Source organism: Centruroides vittatus, unplaced genomic scaffold (genome assembly GCF_030686945.1).
Source record: "Centruroides vittatus isolate TY-2023 unplaced genomic scaffold, ASM3068694v2 contig_620, whole genome shotgun sequence".
Lineage (NCBI taxonomy): Eukaryota > Metazoa > Arthropoda > Arachnida > Scorpiones > Buthidae > Centruroides > Centruroides vittatus.
In genome coordinates, this window is record NW_027122381.1 from 68,671 (window position 1) to 91,011 (window position 22,341).

Genomic DNA, 22,341 nt, shown 5'->3' on the forward strand with positions numbered 1-22,341 from the left:
AATCTCAGTAATCCACCATGCCGAGATTCACAATACAGATTTGCTGTATACGTAGCTGACAGAACTTAGCAATTCAATACGATCTTCCAAACGGGATTTTTCTTTTGTCTCTTTCCGGTCGTGGGTACCAAGAGGGACTTTTTCCATACCTATCATCGGTTCTGCTGGGCCCACAATAAATTCAGCCGGGAGGCGAGGGACGGAAACCGACACGTCCGCAGCGGATGGCCAATGGAAAATTCTTGCCGTTCCCGATCCGTATGCGAACCCAGTTCTCCAGATCGGCAAGTTAATGCCTTTACCGCTAGGCCACAATGCCACAACATGGATTCGATCTATTTCGGCTGTTTAGTATTTTTACATTTCTTAAACGTTTTTATATCTTTAACACGAATAATCTTATTGTTTTACTTGTTTTCCAAGTTGTATTACTGAGAAACAAGCGTCTACTCTTTCGTTGCGCGGATCAAATCACCGTTGTAAAATCAATAATAATTTTTTAATTTGAGAAATCAATTTATAATCTAAAAATATTTAATATTATCTTTAAAACAATTCTAAACTACTCATGAATTTATAAAACTAGAAAAACGTTTAAACATAAAAAAAAATTTTAATATTTTTTCAAATAAAACTCTCGTTGTGAGAGGGCGCTGTCGGTAAAAACATGGTCGCCTGAATGGAATGCATAAGGTAAGTTTATACACGCCAATGAATTCAATTGTAACAATCTATAACACAATCGAGAGGTATATTTTATTGTATGAATAATAACGTGCATAAATAACGATAACGTCACGATTATCACTAAACACAGTTACACGCTTTTTAAGTCATGTCATGCTTAACTTTCATTGTCATTAAAAGGGAATATATCAAAACTAGTTAAAGAAAGCTAAATATTTCGATCGAGCCACCTGTTGAGAAGAAACAGGATCAAATTTATTACTCTGACAATATATATAACAAGTATCTGATATCCTTGTTATACACATATATATATATATACTGTATATGACAAGGATATCAGATACTTGTTACAGTATGTACCTCTATCTGAAAGACAGTATTACAATTTACCTCAAGGAACATCTAATGAGAATGCAGATGTCCACGAGTGTCTTGATTGTCCATACTAGCAATGGCAAAATTGCATCTCTGTGTGGATGGTTGGGACTTCCTATGGGCGGGCATGGGGTGGAAGTAAAATAAAGTCAAAGGATTGGAAGGTCTGATCCTTCGTGGATCCTTTTTTTGGAGGACACAATGTCCTCCGAAAAAAGGCTCGTTTGGAGTTTTGAAGACCCTCAAAAATGAGGTAAAGTTTAAGAGTGAAAAAATCTGGGAGTATTTCTCAAGATGATGCTAAAAATGAACTGGAGATGGCTTAAAGGTTGTGATATGTGAGAGACGTCGTTGCGCCGACTTCTTCTGGGATGTGGTCTATATCATGCTGCCTGCTCTGTTAAGCCCCTCTCTTCAAAAACTTTGGAGGTGGATGTCTTGCTCAGGATTGCAGTGGGATTCCTTTTGCTATTTTGTTCGTCTGGGAGGTCAAAAATTTATTATGGGGAATGAAACTCCTCTTTTGGATTTGCAATTTTGCCCTCGCGAGCATCCACATGTATGAAAAATATACGCACAACAGTTTTAGCCTTTACCAGCATCAATATTTTATTAATCAAATGTTTTTAGCTAAGAAGCTGTCTTTGGGATCAAGCTGTTATTGGATTGGAATATGAAGGGAAAATTTAAACAATTGTTTTTAATTTGACATTTTTGTGAATTTTCAAATTTTAAAAAATTCAATGTGATGAATGTGGCTTCTGGACTGGATTTGACCATTTGTGACAGATGGACCCATTCGTCATAAATGGACCAAGATTGTTTCGAGTCGTCAAATGAGATAAAAGTGGCGTCACGGGAGGCATTATGGGTGGTTGCAAAAGATGGCTTATGACAATGCTTCCAAAAGTTGTATGAATTCTGGTAAAAGTGTATCGTCACCCAAGGGTGGTTGACGTTTGAAGGTGGTTGAGCATCGGTGTTATAAACTATTCAAGGCAAGGAATTGTATATCAAGTTCTTGAACTTTTGGATCCTACTAGATATTTACACACTTCGTGTTAGGTAAATTGCAATATAGAGTCAGGGTTATGTACCTGTTGCTCCCTGTGTTCACACTATTGTAATTGTTCCAAAATCTAGTTCAGAATTTTTGAGTTTAAAACAGACATCCGGTAATTCCGTTAAGAATGTGCAAAAAGATTTTGACATGTTCGAATTCTTAAATCTACGATGTGAGCGGCGCATGCATGGAATTGACACCGCGATGGCGATACGATGTTAGGTGCGTTTCGTTGTTTAAACGTCGATACAATGCTACCCACACCCCAGGTAGATCTAAGGTGGGAACATTGCATGCTTCAATAGTAGCTGTGAGTAGCACTTCTCAGATGAACACAAGACTTCGATTGTTGCAACATTTTATTATTTCCGTTCTGGACCACAGGGGGTTGTAGCCTTGCTCGAGAACTTTTTTAGCGAGCTCTGTAGTATATTTTCCCTTGGCTACATCATCCCGATGCTCTGCGAGGTGGGAGGTGAGCATTCTTGTTGTTGCTCCTATATATCATGTGCTAGTTCCCATTGCTGGATTTTCTAGGTGTATTGCGTAAACTCCTGATTTTTCTAAAGTGGTTAGCTTGTTGTGATCATTACAGATACACCTACGTAGATTTGGTAGAGGGGTTATAGGTAGAGTGAAGTTGTACCGCCAAAAGATGCAGCTGGTGCGTATAGAGGGTGGTCCGAGATACGGCAACAAAGTCTGGATCATGGATGTTTTTTCTTTTCTGTGCAGCCTGGTACGTGAGAATAGGGACTCCTTTACCCTGCGGAGTACATGTCCATATTTGTTTACGCGTGAATCCTGCATGAGATACTGCCACTCTGATGATGTCTAATTCGATTTTTACTAGTGATGTAACGAATATTTGGTTACTACCCGGTATTCGGCCTATTCGGCCTATTTTTCACTATTCGGGCCGAATACCGAATATTTAAATCACTATTCGGGCCGAATACCGAATATTTAGTCACTATTCGGGCCCGAATACTGAATACCTAAAACACAGGAATAAGAATAACAAAAACACAGTAAATTAATCATTTTGGTAACTTTTATTAATGCTGAAAATTAAACTATAATTATTAAAGTTAATAAGAAATAGCATCTAACTTTAGTATTAAATTATTTCGTAATTAAATAATATTATAGCCTTTATCTAGCCCAATATCTTATGGCATTGATGGCGTGTAGGTTAGAATGTATCGGGCATTAATATTATTGTTTAGTTAATTATGTTATATTCGTATTCGCGTTATACAGTAGAGAGTCGAAAATCGGCACCCTGGTAATCGGAATCGCCCGATAATCGGCACGATTTTCAGTCGGACTGTGTCGTGCTGAATCTAACGTTTTTGATACTAAATTTACTTCTAAAGTATAATTTTCATGTTTTTATATTCTTCAATATATTTATTTTGTTTGTACAAAATAAAGAAATAATTTTTAACGATACGATAGCCTCGATTATTATTATAAAAATTTTTGTTAGGCTTAAAATCGACGAAAATTCAACGCGAAGCGACACGCAACGAAGAAAAATTTGAACATCGGACAGGTTTAATATATTTTTTCGTACATAAACCGTAATCGGAACAAATCCCTAATCTGAACAACCCCAGTCCCCAATTGATGCCGATTTTCGACTCTCTACTGTATTTTTATATTTTTTTACGATATTTTAAAATGATTTACGAAAATGTTTTATTGAAACTTATCATATTTAATGAAAGAATTATTTATCTATTTCTAGAAGATGAGTAACCAAAATATAATTTATTTTATATATAAAGCAAAGAATGAGCATTTTTCATTATATGCAAAAGATAACATTTGAAATCATGTTAATTTTAAAAATATAGACAAAAACAATAGCATTAAAATATCACAAAACTTCACAAATAGAAAACCTCCAATAATATATTTGAACTGTTCCACAACTGGGCAGAAACTAGACCATATGTCCCCACTAAAGTATATCCTTAGGGCACTACTTCAGTCTACAAATACGTAGTAAAAACAAAATTTTAGAGTTAAAAAGATCGATTGCAAATAAAATAACTTATAAGTTATAACTTACATCTAAATACAAACAACTGCCGAATCTTATCGGGCTATTTACGGCTATTACATAAATTATAAACCAATTTGGCACTAGAGGTAGATGTTAGGCTCATCTCATATTAACTTTAATAATTATAATTTAATTAATTAATTTAAATAATTTAGACCTACTGGAAGAAAAAATCTTAGTGACAGCGGTCCAGTAGAGAGCAGAGTGCGTGATCCTTGCCATAATTAATTTTTTTTAATTTTTATTTTTAACTTCCCTTAACAGGGATCAATACACCCCGCACCGCATTGCACAACGGGGATATATGAAACTTTAATCCTTTACATCAAGAACACAAAGTAACAGTTAACAATAAAGTAAAATAAATAAACAAACTACTGGGCAGCTCACCCAGGAAAGAGATAATTACATTCGAGCGTTCTTGCTCTTGTAAATTTTTCTGAAGAACTCCGTTAACGCCTTAAAGGAGTGCTCATTTCTTATGAGCTGATAGAAGCCACAAGGCCAGGTCAACCCCTCCTCCAGGGCAATGAGTTCCAGTCTTTTCCTGTTATACTGCCAGTTTACACATTCGAAGATAAGATGATGTATGTCCTCATTTGCTTGACCACACATACATTCAGTTTGTTCACTAAGGTTAAACCGCCTTTTGAATACCCCCAGGCCATCATGCCCAGATAGGTAAATCATAGTTTCCCGACCAGGCGGAAACCAATTTAAGTGCATGAGTCTTCCTATGTTTGGAAGAAGATCATAGATCCTCCTGCCCTTGGTACTTTCAGTCCAAAGCTCCTGCCACTTCTGTATTGTGTTCATTTTCAAGATCCTCTTTCCCCAGCAAACGGGTATTATGTCAAAGACCACTTGGCCGCCTTCCACCGCTTCCTTGGCCAGGTAATCGGCCCTCTCGTTACCATAAATGCCTACATGGGCGCGAACCCATTTAAATTCGATACGGTCAAGTAAATTATGGTCTTTCAATAGCTTTTTAATCGAATAAACTTGGTGATCGCTGGACTTTTGATTTAACAGTGCCTGAAGTGCACTCATGCTATCCGTATTAATACAAACATTTTCAGTCCTATCATTAGCAACACACCATTCAATGGCCCTACTTATCGCCAGCAACTCTGCCTGGTAGTTCGAACAATATTTTTCTAGCCGGAATTTTTCATTATAGATTTCGTTATTCCGCTTCGTACACCACAAACGCAGCTCCTGTCCCAACCTCGGACTTAGACCCGTCAGTATAAATTTCAGTAGTAATCTTTAAATGCCTCATTTCTCGAACCCTGAATAACGTTGCAGGGTGCGGCATGTCCTTCACCGGAACCATCCTCTCATACTTCTCGATATTGAGATCCATTCTTGCCAGTTTGGTAACATCTTTAACCTTCAACCAATAGCGCTTGGCCCTTTCTTCAATTACCAGTTCAATAGGGGCTTTTCCAGCCAAAACCATAAGTCCTTCAGTCGAGGTGGTCCTATAGCATCTAGTAAGTTTTAACAATGCAGTTCTCTGAGCCTGCCTTAGATGCCTCTTCTGTGTACAATTTTGTACCTTCTCACACCAAGCTGATGCCGCATAAGTCAAAATCGGAATAAACATGCCATCGTAGACAGTGTCCATCACCTCAGCATTCAGGCCCCAGATGCCATTAGCAACCTGGGCCAGCTTGTTGAAAATAATATTACTTTTGACTTTTAATTCTTTTATATGATCATTCCAGCTCAACCGGCTATCCATGACGATGCCTAGGTATTTTAATTTCTTAACTATCTGTATCTTCTCATTATTCATCTTGAGTATAGGTTTTCTTCTATCCAACGCACTCACAAAATCTTTTGCAAAAATCATTGCTTGAGTCTTAGTGGGGTTAAATTCCAGCTTTTCCTCCTTGCTCCATGAATAAATATCACTGAGAAGCTTGTTACATGTCAGTTCTATATTTCTACGTGAATGTCCTGCCATAACAATCATTACATCATCGGCATAAGCCGTACATCTTGCCGCATTCTTTATATTCTTTAAGATAGTATCAAAATGAACGACCCAAAAACTGGGGCCCGACTTCGACCCCTGCGGGCAGCCTCTCTCCTGCCCTTTCTCAATCCTTGTCCAATTCAAATTATATATAGCTACTCTATCCTTAAAGTAGTCCTTTGCCAGCCTATAAAGATTCCTTGGGCAGCCATTCATCTTAAGTTTCCAAAGAATTGAATGCCACCAGGCATTATCAAAAGCGCCCCGGATGTCCAAACTTATTGCCACCGCATACTTGGCATAACCAAGTACCTCTTTAATATTGCCAATCACCTTGTTAATGGCATCCTCTGTTCCTCTCTGTGGTCTAAAGCCAAACTGTACTTCACTTAGTATACCTTTCCGCTCCATATGCCACATTATCCTCTTGATCATAAGATCATCTAAAACCTTACCCATAACAGGCAGGAGACTAATAGGTCTATAACTGCTTGGATCACTTAAGTCCTTTTTCCCAGGCTTGGGGATGATCACCACCCTAGCCTCCTTCCACCTCTTCGGGAAAACCCCGTAATTAAGACATTGATTATATACCTCAGTAAGAGTTTCCGAACTGCACTCCCAGATGGCTTTCACAATTTGTATCACTATACCATCTCCGCTTGGGGCCTTATTGGCTTTGATTTTATTAATACATTCTTGAATTTCTTCAAATGTAAATGGAGGGTCATCGCACTCATCTGACTCCTCCTCCACCTTCTTCCTTATTTCCCCTTGTCCTTGTGAGTCCTCAGCCTTATCATCTTTTGGAAAGAACCTTTCCAGTAAAAAAGTAATTGTATCTTTTAAGGTAGAAGTTGGCCCACATGGGGTTTTAATAGATGAAGCAATTAACCTGGTCTTGAATTTACCAGTACTTAGCTTAAAGCAGAAGTTCCAAGGATTGCCAGAATTTTCCTCACAGAACCTTCTCCACAACGAAATTTTATATTCTTTTATTTTATCTTTATAGAACCGTTCAAACCTTAGATAAATCGCCCTCCTCTGCTCTTTTTTCTCAATATTAGTGCAGTGTTGGAACCGTCTTCTCAACCTATTGTTGTGTTTTCTTATATGAGAGAGGTCCCTGTTCCACCATGGAACAAGGTGCTTGCTCCTTGTCTTAACAGGTATGCACTCATTACAAATCTCATTTATGATCCGAATAAAGTCATCAATCCTTTGTTTTACCATCTCTCTATCATTACTATTTCCACTCATGATCTGCCTCAACTCTCTCCTGCACCTATCATTAAACCGATTCCAATTTATCCTGTTGATGTCATACTTCCTTTCTTCAATTTTGGTTCCTTCCCCGGGAACCCTGACTTTGAAACAAATTGAGGAATGATCACTTAAGCAACCTTCCATTTCCACTTCCCAATCGTATAGCCACATCAAGCCAATATCATTACATAAAGTTAAATCTATCCAACTACTACCCCTTGGACCAACGAAAGTTGGTGGGGACATAGTATCATTCACTATGTGAAGTCCTTGCATCGCTACGTATTCCATGAAGTCATCTGCCTCCGTGTCGTGAGTTGGATCTCCCCAGACAGGGGAATGTACAGTACATTGAAGTCACCACCAATAATTACGGCCTGTCCTGGAAATTTGTTAAGAATCCTCTCTATACTATCATACGTTTCACTGAGATTCTCGCCAAAGACTCTATAAATGCTTGCCATAATAATCCTGTGGCCAGCCAAAACAAACTCTGCACACACACAGTTCTGAGAACTAATGTCAATATGAAAAAGGACATCCACGTCCCAAGAGGACACACCTATAGCGGCACGTGGTTTTTCCATCTCAACTTGCAAAATCTGTATCCACCTGCCGAGACAAGCCACTTTATTTTTCACTGTATAAGGTTCCTGCATAAGAGCCACATCAAACGTCTCCAGCCTTTTGTTTAAAACAGAGTTAGCTGCAATTGCTCTTTGTAGATTTCCTTGGATGATCTTGATTTCCTTGATACTATTAGTCTGAGCTATCGCCATAGTCAGTACGACTTATTATAATTGCCTTTGCTCTTTGTACAATCGGACATTTTTTGTCTAGAGCATTATGCTTTGTGTCCGTTTGTTTTTCTTGTTTACAGTTACAACACATTTTAATGGTGTTCTGATTTGGACAATTCCTGAACCTGTGTTCCTCTCCGCACTGACTACAAGTGGGAGTTTCTTGTTTACAATCTCTTGCAAAGTGTCCCATTTTACAACAGTTAAAGCACTGTACAACTGGTACGAAGTCCTCTACCAGGCATTTAACTCAGTGAATATTTAATTTTCCTATTTTTAGAAGTTTTGTACGAGTCTGTGGACTAACATCAACCACCTAACTGGAAGTGGGCCTGTTCCTATTTCCAAGGGCAAACCTTACAGCAAAGCCACTCTCAAATTGTCCTATTTCTGCAAAACTCTCTTGTAAACTTTCATTTTGCTGATAAACAAATTTCGGTATCTCTGATTTTTCAATTTCCTTTGGGATGGAGTGAATAATAACTTTTGGGGTCCTCTTCCTAGGTTCCCGGGCTGTCATCCCAGGGATTTCCTCCACTGCTTGTTGTATCTTTACCTTGTCTTCTTTCTTCTCTACTTCAATCGCTATAGCTCCATTTCGTAACTTTCTGAGTCCCTTCACCCCTATCTTTAAAGCTTGGGGATTTATTCTTTCCTTTATAATTTGCTTGGTCTTCTCAGCATCACCTGTGCCGTCTGTTGGTTGAACTATTACAACTTCTCCAGACTTCACCACCCTTTTATTAACAAGAGGTGGACTTGCCACAACGTGCGCAAAAGTCTTCCCTCCTCTTCTTTCTTCTCTAGCTTTGATGTTTTCCAATTGCTCTTGTATGGTCGTCATCATTTTCTTTATGTCTTCTCTCTCCGTAAAGATTTCTATTATTGTCTCAACCTTTCCCAAAATTTGTGGGATATGGTCTCTTGATCCAATCTTGGAATGTGAATTATTCACAAGATATTCATGCAATTTGTCAAGAATTTTCTGAGCAGCAGCAACTCTTTTGCCCTGCTTGCCATCCCGCTTACTTGGTAGGGAGGGCATTTCTCCTTCAGGCACCACCTCGGGCCTCTTCTTCTCGTCTGTCCTTGCTAGGACGACAGAATGTGGTGGCTTACTTGCCATATCACAAAATAAAGTAGCCTTGAAAAAGGCTATAAATGCGCAACTACCTTTAGCTTCCCTAAGAAGGTACTGACGGGCCGCACCGCTTGAAGGTAGGTAGTCACTTTCCCAAGAGCACAACGAGAAAATCAGCAACACACAGAGAAAACGCTCCGATAAATCGCAAATAAATGCACTCGCTAAAGCTCACAATGGGACCAGCGGCCCGATCCTTGCCATAATGTGGTTTGCGTGCCAATTTTTGTACGTGCGTTAATCAAGCCGAATAGTTTGGCCGAATATTCGGCCATTCAGCCACACTCCTGGCCGAATATTCGGTATTCGGCCACGCTTTTAGCCGAATATTCGGTATTCAGCTGAGGCCAAATATACTATTCGTTACATCACTAATTTTTACTGCTAGCTGCGTTGATGGAAGCAATAGCGCCCTTCTAACAAGTGCAGCAATGGTGGCATTGATATACCACGACGGTTGGAAAGCATCTGCTGGGATAATAGACGTAACTCGTTAGATTTGTGATGAACTGCAAACTGTGGCCCCTCAACCAACTTTCGTATGCACAAATCCAAGAACATTATTGATTCATCCTGCTCTTTCTCCCAAGTGAAACTGATAGTAGGGTATATGCTTGATAGTTGCTGAACAAATTTGAAAAATTCCTCCTCTGTATTCTCCCATATTATTAAGATATCATTGACATAGCGCAGGTATAGTGATGGATAACTGATGGCAAGAGGGGAGTGGAAAACTCTACGCTCGATTCCTCTTATAACGAGCTCAGCTAAGACTGCAGATAGCGGGGAGCCCATAGGAACTCCTCACTTTTGCAAGTAGACATTCTTGTTGAAAAGGAAATAGTTGTGCTTGGTGATGAAAGTTAGGGTGTCACGTATGTCTAGCACTTGTTGTATATTAAATACTTTTCTGATGATCAAGGAGTTGGCAAGCATTACGGCTTCGAAAACAGGCACAGATGGGTATAAGGACACCACATCCAATTTGTAGAAAGTATAGGAGCATTCATGCATTCTACTTATGCTGGAAACAATGGAATCAATGGAATGCTGGAAACAATCTATTTCAACAGAACAGCATACACTATCTGCAATCATCAGGTGTCCCCACGAGCTTTCCTATTTCAGGGGGTTTAGCTGAAGATGTTCCTTGGATAGAAGAATCTATTATAGACTAATACAGATATATAAAAATTTTTTGCTGCTATATGGATGATCTTATTATTTGGCATTCTGAAGTATACTTAAGGATTTCTAATAGACTTCAGCAACAATAATGTGGGGATGAAGTTAAAACTACAACAGTTCTCCAGAACATTGGTGAACCATTTGGATATCACTATTTTCAAGACATACACCATAAAAGTCTTCCAAAATGTACTTCTGTCGATACTTACATACAACAGCAATCACAGAACAGAATGCTGCACAAACTTTTACAGTCCTCTGTACACTCTTAGGAACAGCTGCCTCACATTCTACACCAATAAAGGAAGAGATCAGGAGCTGCAGTAGATATAAGCATTACAGATTATAATAGGTTTCTGAGTAAACAATCCATTTTATATCTGCTCTATTCAAACCCATCCAAGTTCCAAAAACAGGAAGGATACCTCTTAGATATCAATCACTGGATGTCTATTATATAACCAGCTCAAACACTATATGAAAGTTATTCTTTACAGATTAGTATACAGAAAGGATAAAGAGGCACACGAGGCCAAAAGCTGGGGTCTACTGTAACTTTGTGAAGGTGTAGTAGGTCAGCTAGAGGTATGACAGATAGACAAACTACTCTGGATTGGAGTTTTTCAATATGACTGGTAGGATTATTCATATATTCTGTATCTAGTGGATAAATAGAATATGATAAAAATACACCTTTAAAAATCCAGCAAAGAACATTTACTAAGTAACTGATTGAAAACTTTTCATTTTTAATCAAAAATGATTAAACCAATTGAAAATGTTTTTATTTAGTAAATTTTCTTTGCTGGATTTTTAAAGGCATTTTTTATCGTATGACTGGTAGGAGCCATGAGCATTGTGTAATCTTAATATAGTTGAGGATGCCATCCTTGTATGTGGATTTATTTATAAGGACACTGGCATTTGATTTGTCTGTCCTAAGAGCAGTGATGTTATTTGTTGTCATCCATTGTGCAAAGGTCTTTATAGATATCCAAATCGAAGAATCGGGCCACTGGAAGTCATAGTTTCTTATATCAAGATCCACAAACCTGGCTGGGGCCTACATCATAAAATTATTTAGTGAGGTCCAAGACCACTACTGTAGAGGCTCAACCTTCAACCACAGTAAACCTTGGCAAAAGAATGCAGGAGTGTTACAAATCTGTTAGTAAAACCCTGCTGACAATAGCTCTTTAGCCCACTGAGCATAAAATAGTTTGATTATGTTGATCTGAGATTATCCTTTGTTACTTATGAGTGCAACAAAGAGTTGTTGATCAGAAGAACACTGGAACAATTGTGTATATAACAGCTAACCAAACACCATTTAGTGTTTAGCGTGATTTTGCTTTTATGTACAACCAGTTTGAATTAATGTAAATTACAATTACCTGGTATCTGTATCAGAAAACCAAACCTCTGTCTCTGTGGCTCACTGCAACATCTTCAAAACTTATTTTAATATATTTGGACAATTACTGTCTTTTGACAACAGAAAATATGAATTTGGTCCAACGAATGTTTATAATCTTTCTACCAAAGTTATCAAACTTAAAACTTTAGTATTGGAGTGGCTTAATACCTTTTTAAATTCAAGTTTTACAAATTTACAAACATTTATTAATGCTTGGGTTTTCATTTTATATACAAGTAGCAGATGAGCCCGGCGTTGACGGGCAAAGAAAAAAAAATAACAAAGGTTAAGATTAGAGTAAGAAGGTAACAAAATAATCAAGATTATTTCATACTTCTAACCCTTCTATTATATTACATTATAGTATTTGATTTATATAACTACATAGGTTATCTTACATGAGTGTTTATCGAAGGGTAGCAAATTACTTTTTTGTGAATTGATAATTTTCAAGAACTTTAAATCACAATCTATTAAAAGATATGACATTAACATAACACTAGTGTTTCCACCAAGCTGGTTTTCACCCAGACAAACCATTTTTTAAATTCATGGTCTGGATTGATTATTAATTTTTCCAGATTTTGTAGAAATTCCAAATATTAGGTCTGTTCCAGCACAAGTCCCTAACTGGAATGCGCATTATTCAGTTCTTGGCCTCGTAGGGTTTCAAATTCAAACCAATCAGGAACTTGTGTTGGAACAAACCTATTGTTGTCCGGGTCAGCAATTTTAAAAAGGTGGCAACACTACATAACACCTTAACATAACTGGTGCTAATTTTAGATTGTGTTTGTTTGAGATGTGCACAAATATTGTTATAATATTAGGTGTAGTTTTAATTTCCACACCATCTTATCTCACTGAGAATTATTTATTAACTTTAACAAACATTTTCAACCTATTCTATAGGCCATCTTCAAGTTTTTAAAATTATGGAACATTGATAACTGCTCTTTTTGAATATAACAGAAGACATTTGTGTTCTAAACTGTTATAATATAAAAATCTTTGGAATACTGAGCAATTTGAACCTAAAGAACAAAATATAGTAATACATATATAATTTAAAATAATAAAATATTTATATATATACACAATTTAACAAAATAGTAAAATATAATCAGATAAAAAAGAAAAATTACATTTTGAACATCTGTTGTCGATTGTATTGACATTATGTAATATTCTCTAAGTTCTTTTCAACTATATATTTCCACTCTGTGAGTAATACTGTGACATCTTTATAGTTCATACATCTGCTTGGGTTACTTCTATAAATTTCAACTTTTTCCGAATTCATTGCTAATTTTGTGCGAGGGACCCATTTTTTTAATGCTAGCTTCCTCCCATTTTACCACCAATCCTTTGCTTTGTGCCGTTCTATACAAAGCTGTACAATACTGCACTCTCTCCATGTTATATTTGCATTCTTTAAGATGTTTACTAAGGTTTCTGTTTGTGACTCCTATGTATTCTTTCTCCAAACCCAATTGTTCATTTTTATATGAGATTTTTGTATACTCCAGTCTGCTCTCCTTTTTTAAGTTTATTCTTATCATTTCTTAAAAGGCTACAAATGGTGGGTGTCCTCTTGAAAACCAATTGGGAGTCTTTGTAGTCCACAATTTCATTTGTAACATTGGTCGTGTACTTGTTATATGTAAACTTAGTTATTTTACACTTTCATGTTATCATTCTCTTTCTATTCTCTGTATAGCTGTTTATCAATTTTTCAATTACAGTAGTTTTATATCCTAAGGATACCACTACATTTTAAATTCTATCCAGCTCTTTTATCCTGTCATGAAAGTCAGAGCAATACACGAAGGCTTTTCTTATCAATGCTCTAAATGCTGAGAGTTTATAAATGTAGAGGTTGTTTGACCAAGAAGGAACTTACAGAGGATCATGCATGGGTTTAATGTATACCTTTGTCTTCAAAGATCCTTCACAAAAAATGATGTCAATGTCCAAGAAATGTATTTGTGTTGACTCATTTGCTCGATTTTAAGATTCAATCCCTCATTATTTGAGTTGACCTCATACAAAAATTGTTGAATCCTATTTTTGTTTCTCGATAATATGAAGACATTATCTACATACATTTTGTATAGTACTATGTCAGCCATAAAATGTGTAACGGTATTCTTCTCCAACTTACGCAGAACCAGTTTACATAGCAAACCCAAAATTGGGCTCCTCGTGGCCACATCTTTTCTTTGCCTATATATCCGGCCTTCAAAGCTGAAGAACAATTGGTAACATATAAGATCAGCTAGTTGTTTCAGCTCCTTAGGGAAAGCAGTTACTTCCGGTTTTAAGAGATACATGGTGTCCATTAGTGCATCATAGCATGACTTTATCTTAATTGAAGGGCATAGGTTATCAAAATCCGTAATATTCCAATTTCTTCATCCATTAATGATAGAGTTTGCAGTTCAGTTACCAGGCTTTGTGGATTTTTTGTTACGTTTGCAGTTTGCTTGCTAAGAACCAGTACAAGTGTTTTTAACAATGCATATTGATCCTTTGCATTTCTTGACCACTGGTCAGATCTCTTTCTTGTTCTTATGAGTTTTTGCAAAACCGAATAATCTAGGTACCCCTGAGCTGGGGTTATGGGAACCCTTAAGAAATGTTAAGATAGAAGCAAGGGGTGTTTTTCCAGTCTTTTGACCTTTCTGTCTAATTTTTCGACTCTATTTTCTTCTATCTTTTTGCATTCCATTTTCTCAGTGTATTCCTCTAGTGCAGGGGTGGCAAGCCTATGGCACGCGTGTCCAAAGTGGCACGTAAGAGAAATCATCTGGCACGTAATGTATCATATGATTTCTGTCCTTTTCAATCATCCTTTTTTCAATCAGATTTTTTACATTTATTCAAATTAAAGCATATTCATTTAATTTCTTTAAATATCATTATTTGAAGTCTAAGGGTGCAACTATGCAGGCGCAAGTGAGCGAGAATATGTGGCGAGAAGAGGCGAGATGCGATAAATATCAAAACCTGTCAGATATGTGCGAGAACCAGAAATTTGCTCTCACCAGCATTATTTCTTGCTTCTCGCTTGTGCATGGTTTTCTTTTGCGAAAACTAAATCACTCGCAACCTCTCGCTTGCTCTAAATTCGCATCTGCATAGTCGCACCCTAAGACTTTGGCACGCATTAACATCTTTAAAGCTAAGTATGCTTACAATATGGCACATGCAGCGCCGGATTAAGCCTCTAGCGGGCCCTAGACAAAATTTAAATTGGGGCCCCATTTAAGTAAGTTGCTTCTAAACAAATCTTATATAATGTCACATTAGCGTAGCTAGCATGGGTGACACCCGGTGCGGATATCGTGATGTCACCCCAAGTCACACCGTAGTGTCACCCTTTTTAACTCTTTTATAAAACACTATTGAATTGCAATATCTTCGCACTCGAGCAACTTGAACGCTATATCAAATATGCGATGTCGCGACGTACAAGTGTAGATTTAGAAAATAAATCATAACCATCCATACATCAGTACTACCACGAGACGTGGCCGTAAAAATATTTCTAGATGGCGCGCGAGTTCCCGTGGCGTACTGTACATTACTTCTGACACACGGGGTGGATGTTTGGATGTTGTGTTGACTTTTTTTTTTTTATTTTGTAATGGCGAGTCGAGTGAAGCTTAGTAGGAATTGTTAAATACAGTCTTTTCTGTCCTATTTCTTAAATCATTTTTAACTCCTTTTCAAACAGAGGAGTCTTCTGCACTGAAGCCGGGCCCCTCCGAATTACAAGCCCTAGACATTTGTCTACTTTGCCTATTCGATAATCCGGCCCTGGGCACATGGACTCAAAAAGGTTCGCCATCCCTGCTCTAGTGCTTTACTATAAGATTGTCTTTTCATCGTGGCTAAATGTTTACTCTTGTCTGTTCTTGTGAAGATTAAATTATTCATTGTTAACCATTGTTACGTGCATTTAATGTTCTTCTTTTTTGTGCATCTGTTTTCTAAGGACTACCTTTCATCTAAAATAGTCCTTTTTCACCTCATCAAGTGCTGCGACTCCTCTTTCTATTTCAGATACCTTATCTTTCCAATACATGTTATCCAGTGAAAAATTTGGGCTTTTTTCAAGGAACTTCCTAATGCCTCTGGAACATTGATGCAGTCCCACAATATAAATGGTGTAGATTGCTTTATTCTTTTTCTTGCTTGCTTAGTATGAATCCAGTCCAACTTCTTTTTGTACTTCGTCTTCAAATTAGTTTGCACTCGATCCATTCATTTAACCACGCTTAAGTTAATTCTTACCGAGTTGTTCGGCTTCTCAAAATGCATTTTGTTTTCTAGTTTTACGAGCTCATTTAATGCTCTATACTTAATATTCTCGGTATATCGAATTTCTGATATCAATTCGTAGAATCAATGTACCCGACAAATGTGGAGCATTGAGGTGGAAGATAAAAAGACTGCTTGTGTAAGTCTGTTTGATATTAGATTAGTACTTGCATGTAGTGCTATATCCTTACCTTATAGAAAAATCCATATCACAAATAGCACAATTGGTAGTATCATTATATTCTCCCTTTTTTTACAAGTGATGATTGTTTTTTTCCAGTTTGTTGGAAAATTTACACTTTCTTTTCTGTATTTTCTACAAGTCATAGGTTATAAGAAGAAAATAGAGTTATTTAAGAAAACCAACAAATGTTATAACACAACAATTGTGTTAAAATCTTACTATTTAATAAAACTAATATTATATAAATGAATGCAGTCAAGAAATTTTCTACTCTTTCACACATGCTACTCTGTTTATTTTTTATGTATTTATTATGACACGAAGCTAATGTCTTTTTTATTATAAGTTAATACTGAAATATAATTTAGAGTTGAGGAAATTTGGAGGAACAACTGGACTTGTACTAAAAGCAGATCAGACAGATGCTTTACAAGTAGCAGACTGTCCATTACATGTAATAAGAAAAGAAATATCCATTAGATTTATCATTTTTATCTTACGTTTCTGTTCTCGAGAATTGTTAATTTATATTATATATTTTTTAGCAGAGAAAATGTCAGTTAATTCCGCATCGAAGAACGGATTAAATGAACTCATCAGTGAGTTAGTGAAAAAAATAGGTGAAGACGAAGTAAGAAAAATATTAAACGTGACCTCTAATTGCTTAGAAGATGGGGCTCTTGTCATTTCTCAAGCCAAAGGTAAAGAAATTTCAAATAACGAGATTTTATATGTAAATAGTGCGAAAAGTAAATCCAAAGGTAAAGGTTCAAACACGGAGAGTGATGGAACGAGTCAAGACAATTCCGATAAACAGGAAAAATTCGAAGACAAAAATGGTAAAAGTTGCAGCAAATCTGGAAGTGACAAAACTCTTAGGTGTAAAAAAGAGAGATTATCGTCCGAAGAATCTAGCGTCAAAAGAAAAAAAGCATCTTCGGATAAGGTTTGTTCACAAAAATCCATTTCCGAATTAGAGAATTCTTGCACGTCGCGGGTTTCAGATGCAGATTCGTGGAGTAAGTGTGAGAGCGATTCAGAAATACAAGAAGATTCCACTGACGAGTCTGTAAGTCTATTGAAAAATGATTCGGGTAAGTCGGATAAAGTAAGTACAAACAATAAAACGATAAAAAAACCAAAACTCTGTACAGATAAAAAATCTTTAAAGTGCCAGAAAAATGTCCCACAAAGGGGGATAAGTCAATGGGAAATACCAAAGAATAAAGATTCAAAAGTAAATTCTACGACTAAGCAAAATAGTCAACGAAAATGATTTAAATAAGAATTTAGAGAAAACAGACAGTAATTTGAAAAGTAACTATGTAAAATCTCAGCAGAGAACAGATGCATCCGCAAGCAATGTGGATGATTCGGATAAAAAGGAGGAACATTCAAACACGGAATGTAATAAATCAAATGCTAGGAAAAAATTAAGAAGAGAGAGTTTTACCTCCGAATTCAGAGCTTCGAAATCTGACGTAGTGTCGAGTTGTTGTTCGGACAGTAAGTCGAACGTACGTTTCGAAAACACGAACCGGCTTCAGAAGGAAAATGTCGAGGACCATTTGAAACACAATAACTCTGATGATAGTAAAGTTTGTAACATTGATAAATCTTCCAAATACGAGGAGAAATTAATTAATCAACGAGATTCGAAGGGGAAGAGTGAGAAAAATTTCGAAATAACAACTACAAAAAAGCTGAAAATCGAAAGCCTGGAAAACAAAGAAAGTTTTCAAGATCAGTCAAAGTCAGGTCCAAATAAACAAACGAATTCTAAAAGAAATTTAAAAAGGAAACAAAGTTCGGTTCAAATTCAAAAAGATTTATCAAAGTCGGCCGAAGAAACTTCTACGGCAGACAAAACGTCAAATGAAGTTAGAAGTAAAATTGGGGGGAAGAGTAACGACGAAATCAATAATAGAACGGCAGAAACAATGGCAAGTAAGAGGAAATCGGTTTTAGATCCACTTAAAAAAGATTTAAATGAAGAGGAAGAAAAGCGGAAAATTTCAAAGCAGACCGCGCAGGATTCGACACATTGCGATCTTAAAAATCTGGCCCGGCAGACTTCCGCTACGTCCGAAACAAAAAAGGAAGAAACATGCGGGAACAAACGGGTGCACGGCAGAGAAATGGAAGAAGTAAAGAATAAAAGTAAACAGAAATCTATTTCAGATTTTACTTCTTTAATTAAATCTTGTTACGTCATTTTGAAAAGAGAAGATGTACAGAATATGATGATGCAGGGGGGAAATGTTACGAGTAAACGAGACGGTAAAGATCAGAACATTTCTAGTAAATTAAGTGAGTGCGAGAACGTATTTAAATCGTCGTCATTAGAGTTAAATCGGGAAAAGAAAGATGAGTTATCGGATAAGCAAGTAGAAAGAAAAGCCGAAAAGGTGGACGACGTTAACGAGTGTGGTAAAATTAAAAGAACGAACGTCAGAACGTTTAGTTTCAAAAATGATAACGCGAAGAAAGTGGGATGTTCGAGTACCGGTAAAGAACAATCACAAAAGCCAAAATGGACTCCAACAGATGCTAAATTATTAAATAACGAAGATTTTAAGAAAGATGAAAAGAAAACATCGGAAACAGATTTGGCCGAAAAGCGAACAAAAGAAGTTCAAAGCAAAACTCTGGCAAACAAAACTAAATTAACACACAAAAAGAGTTTGGTAGGACAAGACGTAACTTCTAAAAGGCAATTAATTAAAGAAGAGGATGAAAGTGTAAATAGATCTGTCAATAAAGAGGAGTTAACCGAACAGATATCACGAAAAGTAGTAGTCGAAGATAAAAATGAAAATATAAGTATCGTGGATCAAAGCAGTAAGGATAAAAATAGAAGTCTAAGTGTTAAGGATCAGAACAAAGGTCCAACCGATAAAGTTAGTTGGGAGGAACAGTGCAAAGATGTAGATAAATCAATAAATAAAGACCAAGAACTTAAAAAACAAACACACAATATCAGTTGCGGAAAAGACCAAACTGAAAATAATAAGAAATCGGCGGATAAAGAGGATTTGGTTAAAGAAGAAATTCCCAAAAAACAATTGTCGCAAACAGAAAATAAGGCTAGAAAGTTAAGAAGATTACAAATTAATACGCAACCGATTAATAATAACAACAAAGCTAAAGTAAAGTCGACAATCAAACCTCCATCGCCCGTTAAGAAAGGAAGCGGTTCGCAAGACAGCGAAGAAGTAAACATCAAACAAGAACAATCAGAAGAAAAATTAAAAATTAAAAGTTCGGCAACCGAAAATAAAGAATCCGAGTCTCCGATTATTGGAAAAATACAAAATATAAATCGTAACGATTCTTCTACTCGCCAGACAGAACATTCGAGCATTAATAAAAGTAAGTGTACGAAAACAACAACGAACGTTTTAAATTTAAAACGTAAAACAGAAGATTCGGGTAAAGAAAAGCCGTCAAATGCCAGTGCAAATAAAACGGATCAAGGCAAAGTTTCGTCCAAAACTAATACAAATTCTGCCGCTATCTCCATAAAGAAAGACACTAAAATTCCTAATAAAAAAGACGAATTACCTTTAAAAAGTAACGAAAACAACAAAAAAGAGTGCGTAGAAAGTTTAAACCATGCTAAATTAAGTAACAAAAGATTGAAAGTTTGCGAAACAAAGAAGCAGTCGACGGAGGAAGGTAAATTATCGCCAGAGAAATCCGTCCAGCAAACAAAGGTTTCTAGAGAGACAAAAATAAACGATACGCCAACCGTTGGACAAGATGTAACTGTCGAAACTCCTCCCTTTCAAATTAGAAAACTAAAAAGAAATAATATTGCCAAACCGAGAATTCTAAAGTCGGAAACGACATCAAAATCAACCGGTTCGTTTGCAGAAAACAGCAGTAAAGGCAGTTCGTTATCGGCTAGTCACTTGTCCGATGACGATAAAAAGGACGGTGTAGCCAAAACTAATAAGGGTATTAACGACGATGACTTATCCAAGGATAAAAATATAGAAAACGTAGTGAAAAATTGTAAAGAAACTACATCAGATACAGTAAGTAAGAAAGAGAAACAACAGAATCAAAAGTTGTGTGGGGTGAAAATATTTACTATTAAAGATAATATAAGGATAACAAAGGATACTTCCGATCCCTCAAACAGGCGGATCAGCGTGGTTAAAGAGTCGCGTACTTTAAAAAGGAGTCGCGATCAATGCCAAACGGCATTGGCGGCGGACACGTTACAAAATTCGAAAGGGGACGAAGGCGAGAACGTCGCTGCTTCTGCCGATAAGAAAATTAAAACAGTCGATAAATCCGAAAGCATTCAAAAGGGTGACGATAAAGTAGGTAAAAGTATAACATCCACAGACGATACGATAAAATCTATAGCTATGAAAGTACTTAAAAACATTACCAAATTCAAACCAAAGAAGTTTTGCGAGGAAAAAAACGATACAGAAGTAAAATCAACAGACGAATTAATTGCCAATAAGCCGGAAAATGCTAACAATTCAGAAAAGTTACAGAAATCTTCAAACGTCAAAAGAAAAATGGAAGAAAATTCAGATAAATCTTGTGATTCGGAGAAGAATCGGGTGGAAAAGTGTGTTAAAAAACCGTTTAAAATCGAAGAAGATAACAGTTGCGGGTTTTCTAACGGCATATCTTCGTTAGAAACAGAAGGAGCATCAAACAATATGCAGATTGACGATTTAATTATAAATAATAATGCAGCTAACGAAGACAAAAATTGCCAGTTATTACCCCTTATTTTGGACGTTCGTCAGGTGAGCTCGTCGGAATGGGAGTTGTCCGACTCGCTGGACGTGACCAAAATTTCCGAAATTCCGTACCAAAACGAAAATGAAGAAAGTATTTATGGCCACGCGAATAAAAGCGATTCGCAGATTTCCACATCTCCCGAATCGTACGATAAATATTTCGATCTCAGGGAGCAGTTCAATAACGCGGGAATTAATTTGGAAGATGCCATACAGTTTATCGACGTAGAGAAACTGAAAAGTGCCGTGAAAAGAGGCAAAGAAGACGCCTGCGTTTTGTTAGGAAGGACTCATTGCTGCCAGTTTAGCGGACAGATCGTTAAACCTTCCCTGGTCGTAATTAAGTCTTACAAGAAATTTACTGAAGCGAAAGATCGGGTCTGGTGCAGGAGATACGGAGTGAAACAGAGTCGTGTAGTTCTGAATTGTCTCCAACTGAAATGCACAGATTCGTAGTCATTGTTTTATTCTGTACAAAAAGTTCATTGCAGTATCTTTATATTTTGCTTTTAGTTTTTCTTTTGTATTTGTTAAATTCTGTTTGAGGTAAGAAATCTTCGATTACCAAGAAATAAATGATGAGATTTATACAGGAAGAAACTGATAATCGGACCATTAAAGAAGAAAATGTAAGAAAAACATTTTAATTTTAAATAAAATATATCGTTGAATTAGTTGAATTTCTTCGAGAAGAAATTCTTATTTGAAATTACGAAAATGTTTAACCGTAAAAACTGTAGTCTTTCATCTTTTAAGTGTACATAATAAAAGCTTTTATATTTGACAATGTCTTACTTAAATAATTCTTTAACAGCTTTTGAACTCGAGCCATTTGTTTTCTATAAATCGTTGCCGATCTTCAATGCTGGCTGTTTTTGGGTTCTATCTTCCTCTTCGGCCAGTGCCCTTCGGATTTTATTTTTGGACCCTCTTAAGGGTGGCCGGACGACCGAGACAATCGATGCGTTGGCCCGTTGCTCTAGGAAGAAGGCGATCGGGGTAAAAGATCCTATAGTGGTCGTGCTCGGAATGGTCTTTTCTCTACAAACCTGCTAGATTTCAGT

The 22,341-nt window shown here is 36.7% G+C and overlaps 3 protein-coding genes across 3 annotated transcripts; 2 read left to right on the top strand and 1 right to left on the bottom strand.

The window, feature by feature from the left end:
* Window positions 1-660: 660 nt before the first annotated feature.
* On the top strand, window positions 661-22,064 carry LOC136979397 (uncharacterized). Its single transcript, XM_067275344.1, has 2 exons — window positions 661-693; window positions 17,054-22,064. The coding sequence occupies exon 2, from the start codon at window positions 18,449-18,451 to the stop codon at window positions 21,731-21,733; it is 3,285 nt and encodes a 1,094-aa protein (XP_067131445.1). The 5' UTR covers window positions 661-693; window positions 17,054-18,448; the 3' UTR covers window positions 21,734-22,064.
* On the bottom strand, window positions 4,608-5,252 carry LOC136979378 (uncharacterized). The gene has a single exon (XM_067275320.1). It carries the CDS (start codon window positions 5,250-5,252, stop codon window positions 4,608-4,610), a length of 645 nt encoding a protein of 214 aa, XP_067131421.1.
* On the top strand, window positions 17,062-17,784 carry LOC136979380 (uncharacterized). Its single transcript, XM_067275321.1, has one exon. The coding sequence runs from the start codon at window positions 17,062-17,064 to the stop codon at window positions 17,782-17,784; it is 723 nt and encodes a 240-aa protein (XP_067131422.1).
* Window positions 22,065-22,341: the final 277 nt, after the last annotated feature.

Bases quoted from the DNA above. Each gene is read 5' to 3' on its own strand.
- LOC136979378 (XM_067275320.1), bottom strand. From the start codon at position 5,252: ATGAGTGCACTTCAGGCACTGTTAAATCAAAAGTCCAGCGATCACCAA.
- LOC136979380 (XM_067275321.1), top strand. From the start codon at position 17,062: ATGTCAGTTAATTCCGCATCGAAGAACGGATTAAATGAACTCATCAGT.
- LOC136979397 (XM_067275344.1), top strand. From the start codon at position 18,449: ATGGCAAGTAAGAGGAAATCGGTTTTAGATCCACTTAAAAAAGATTTA.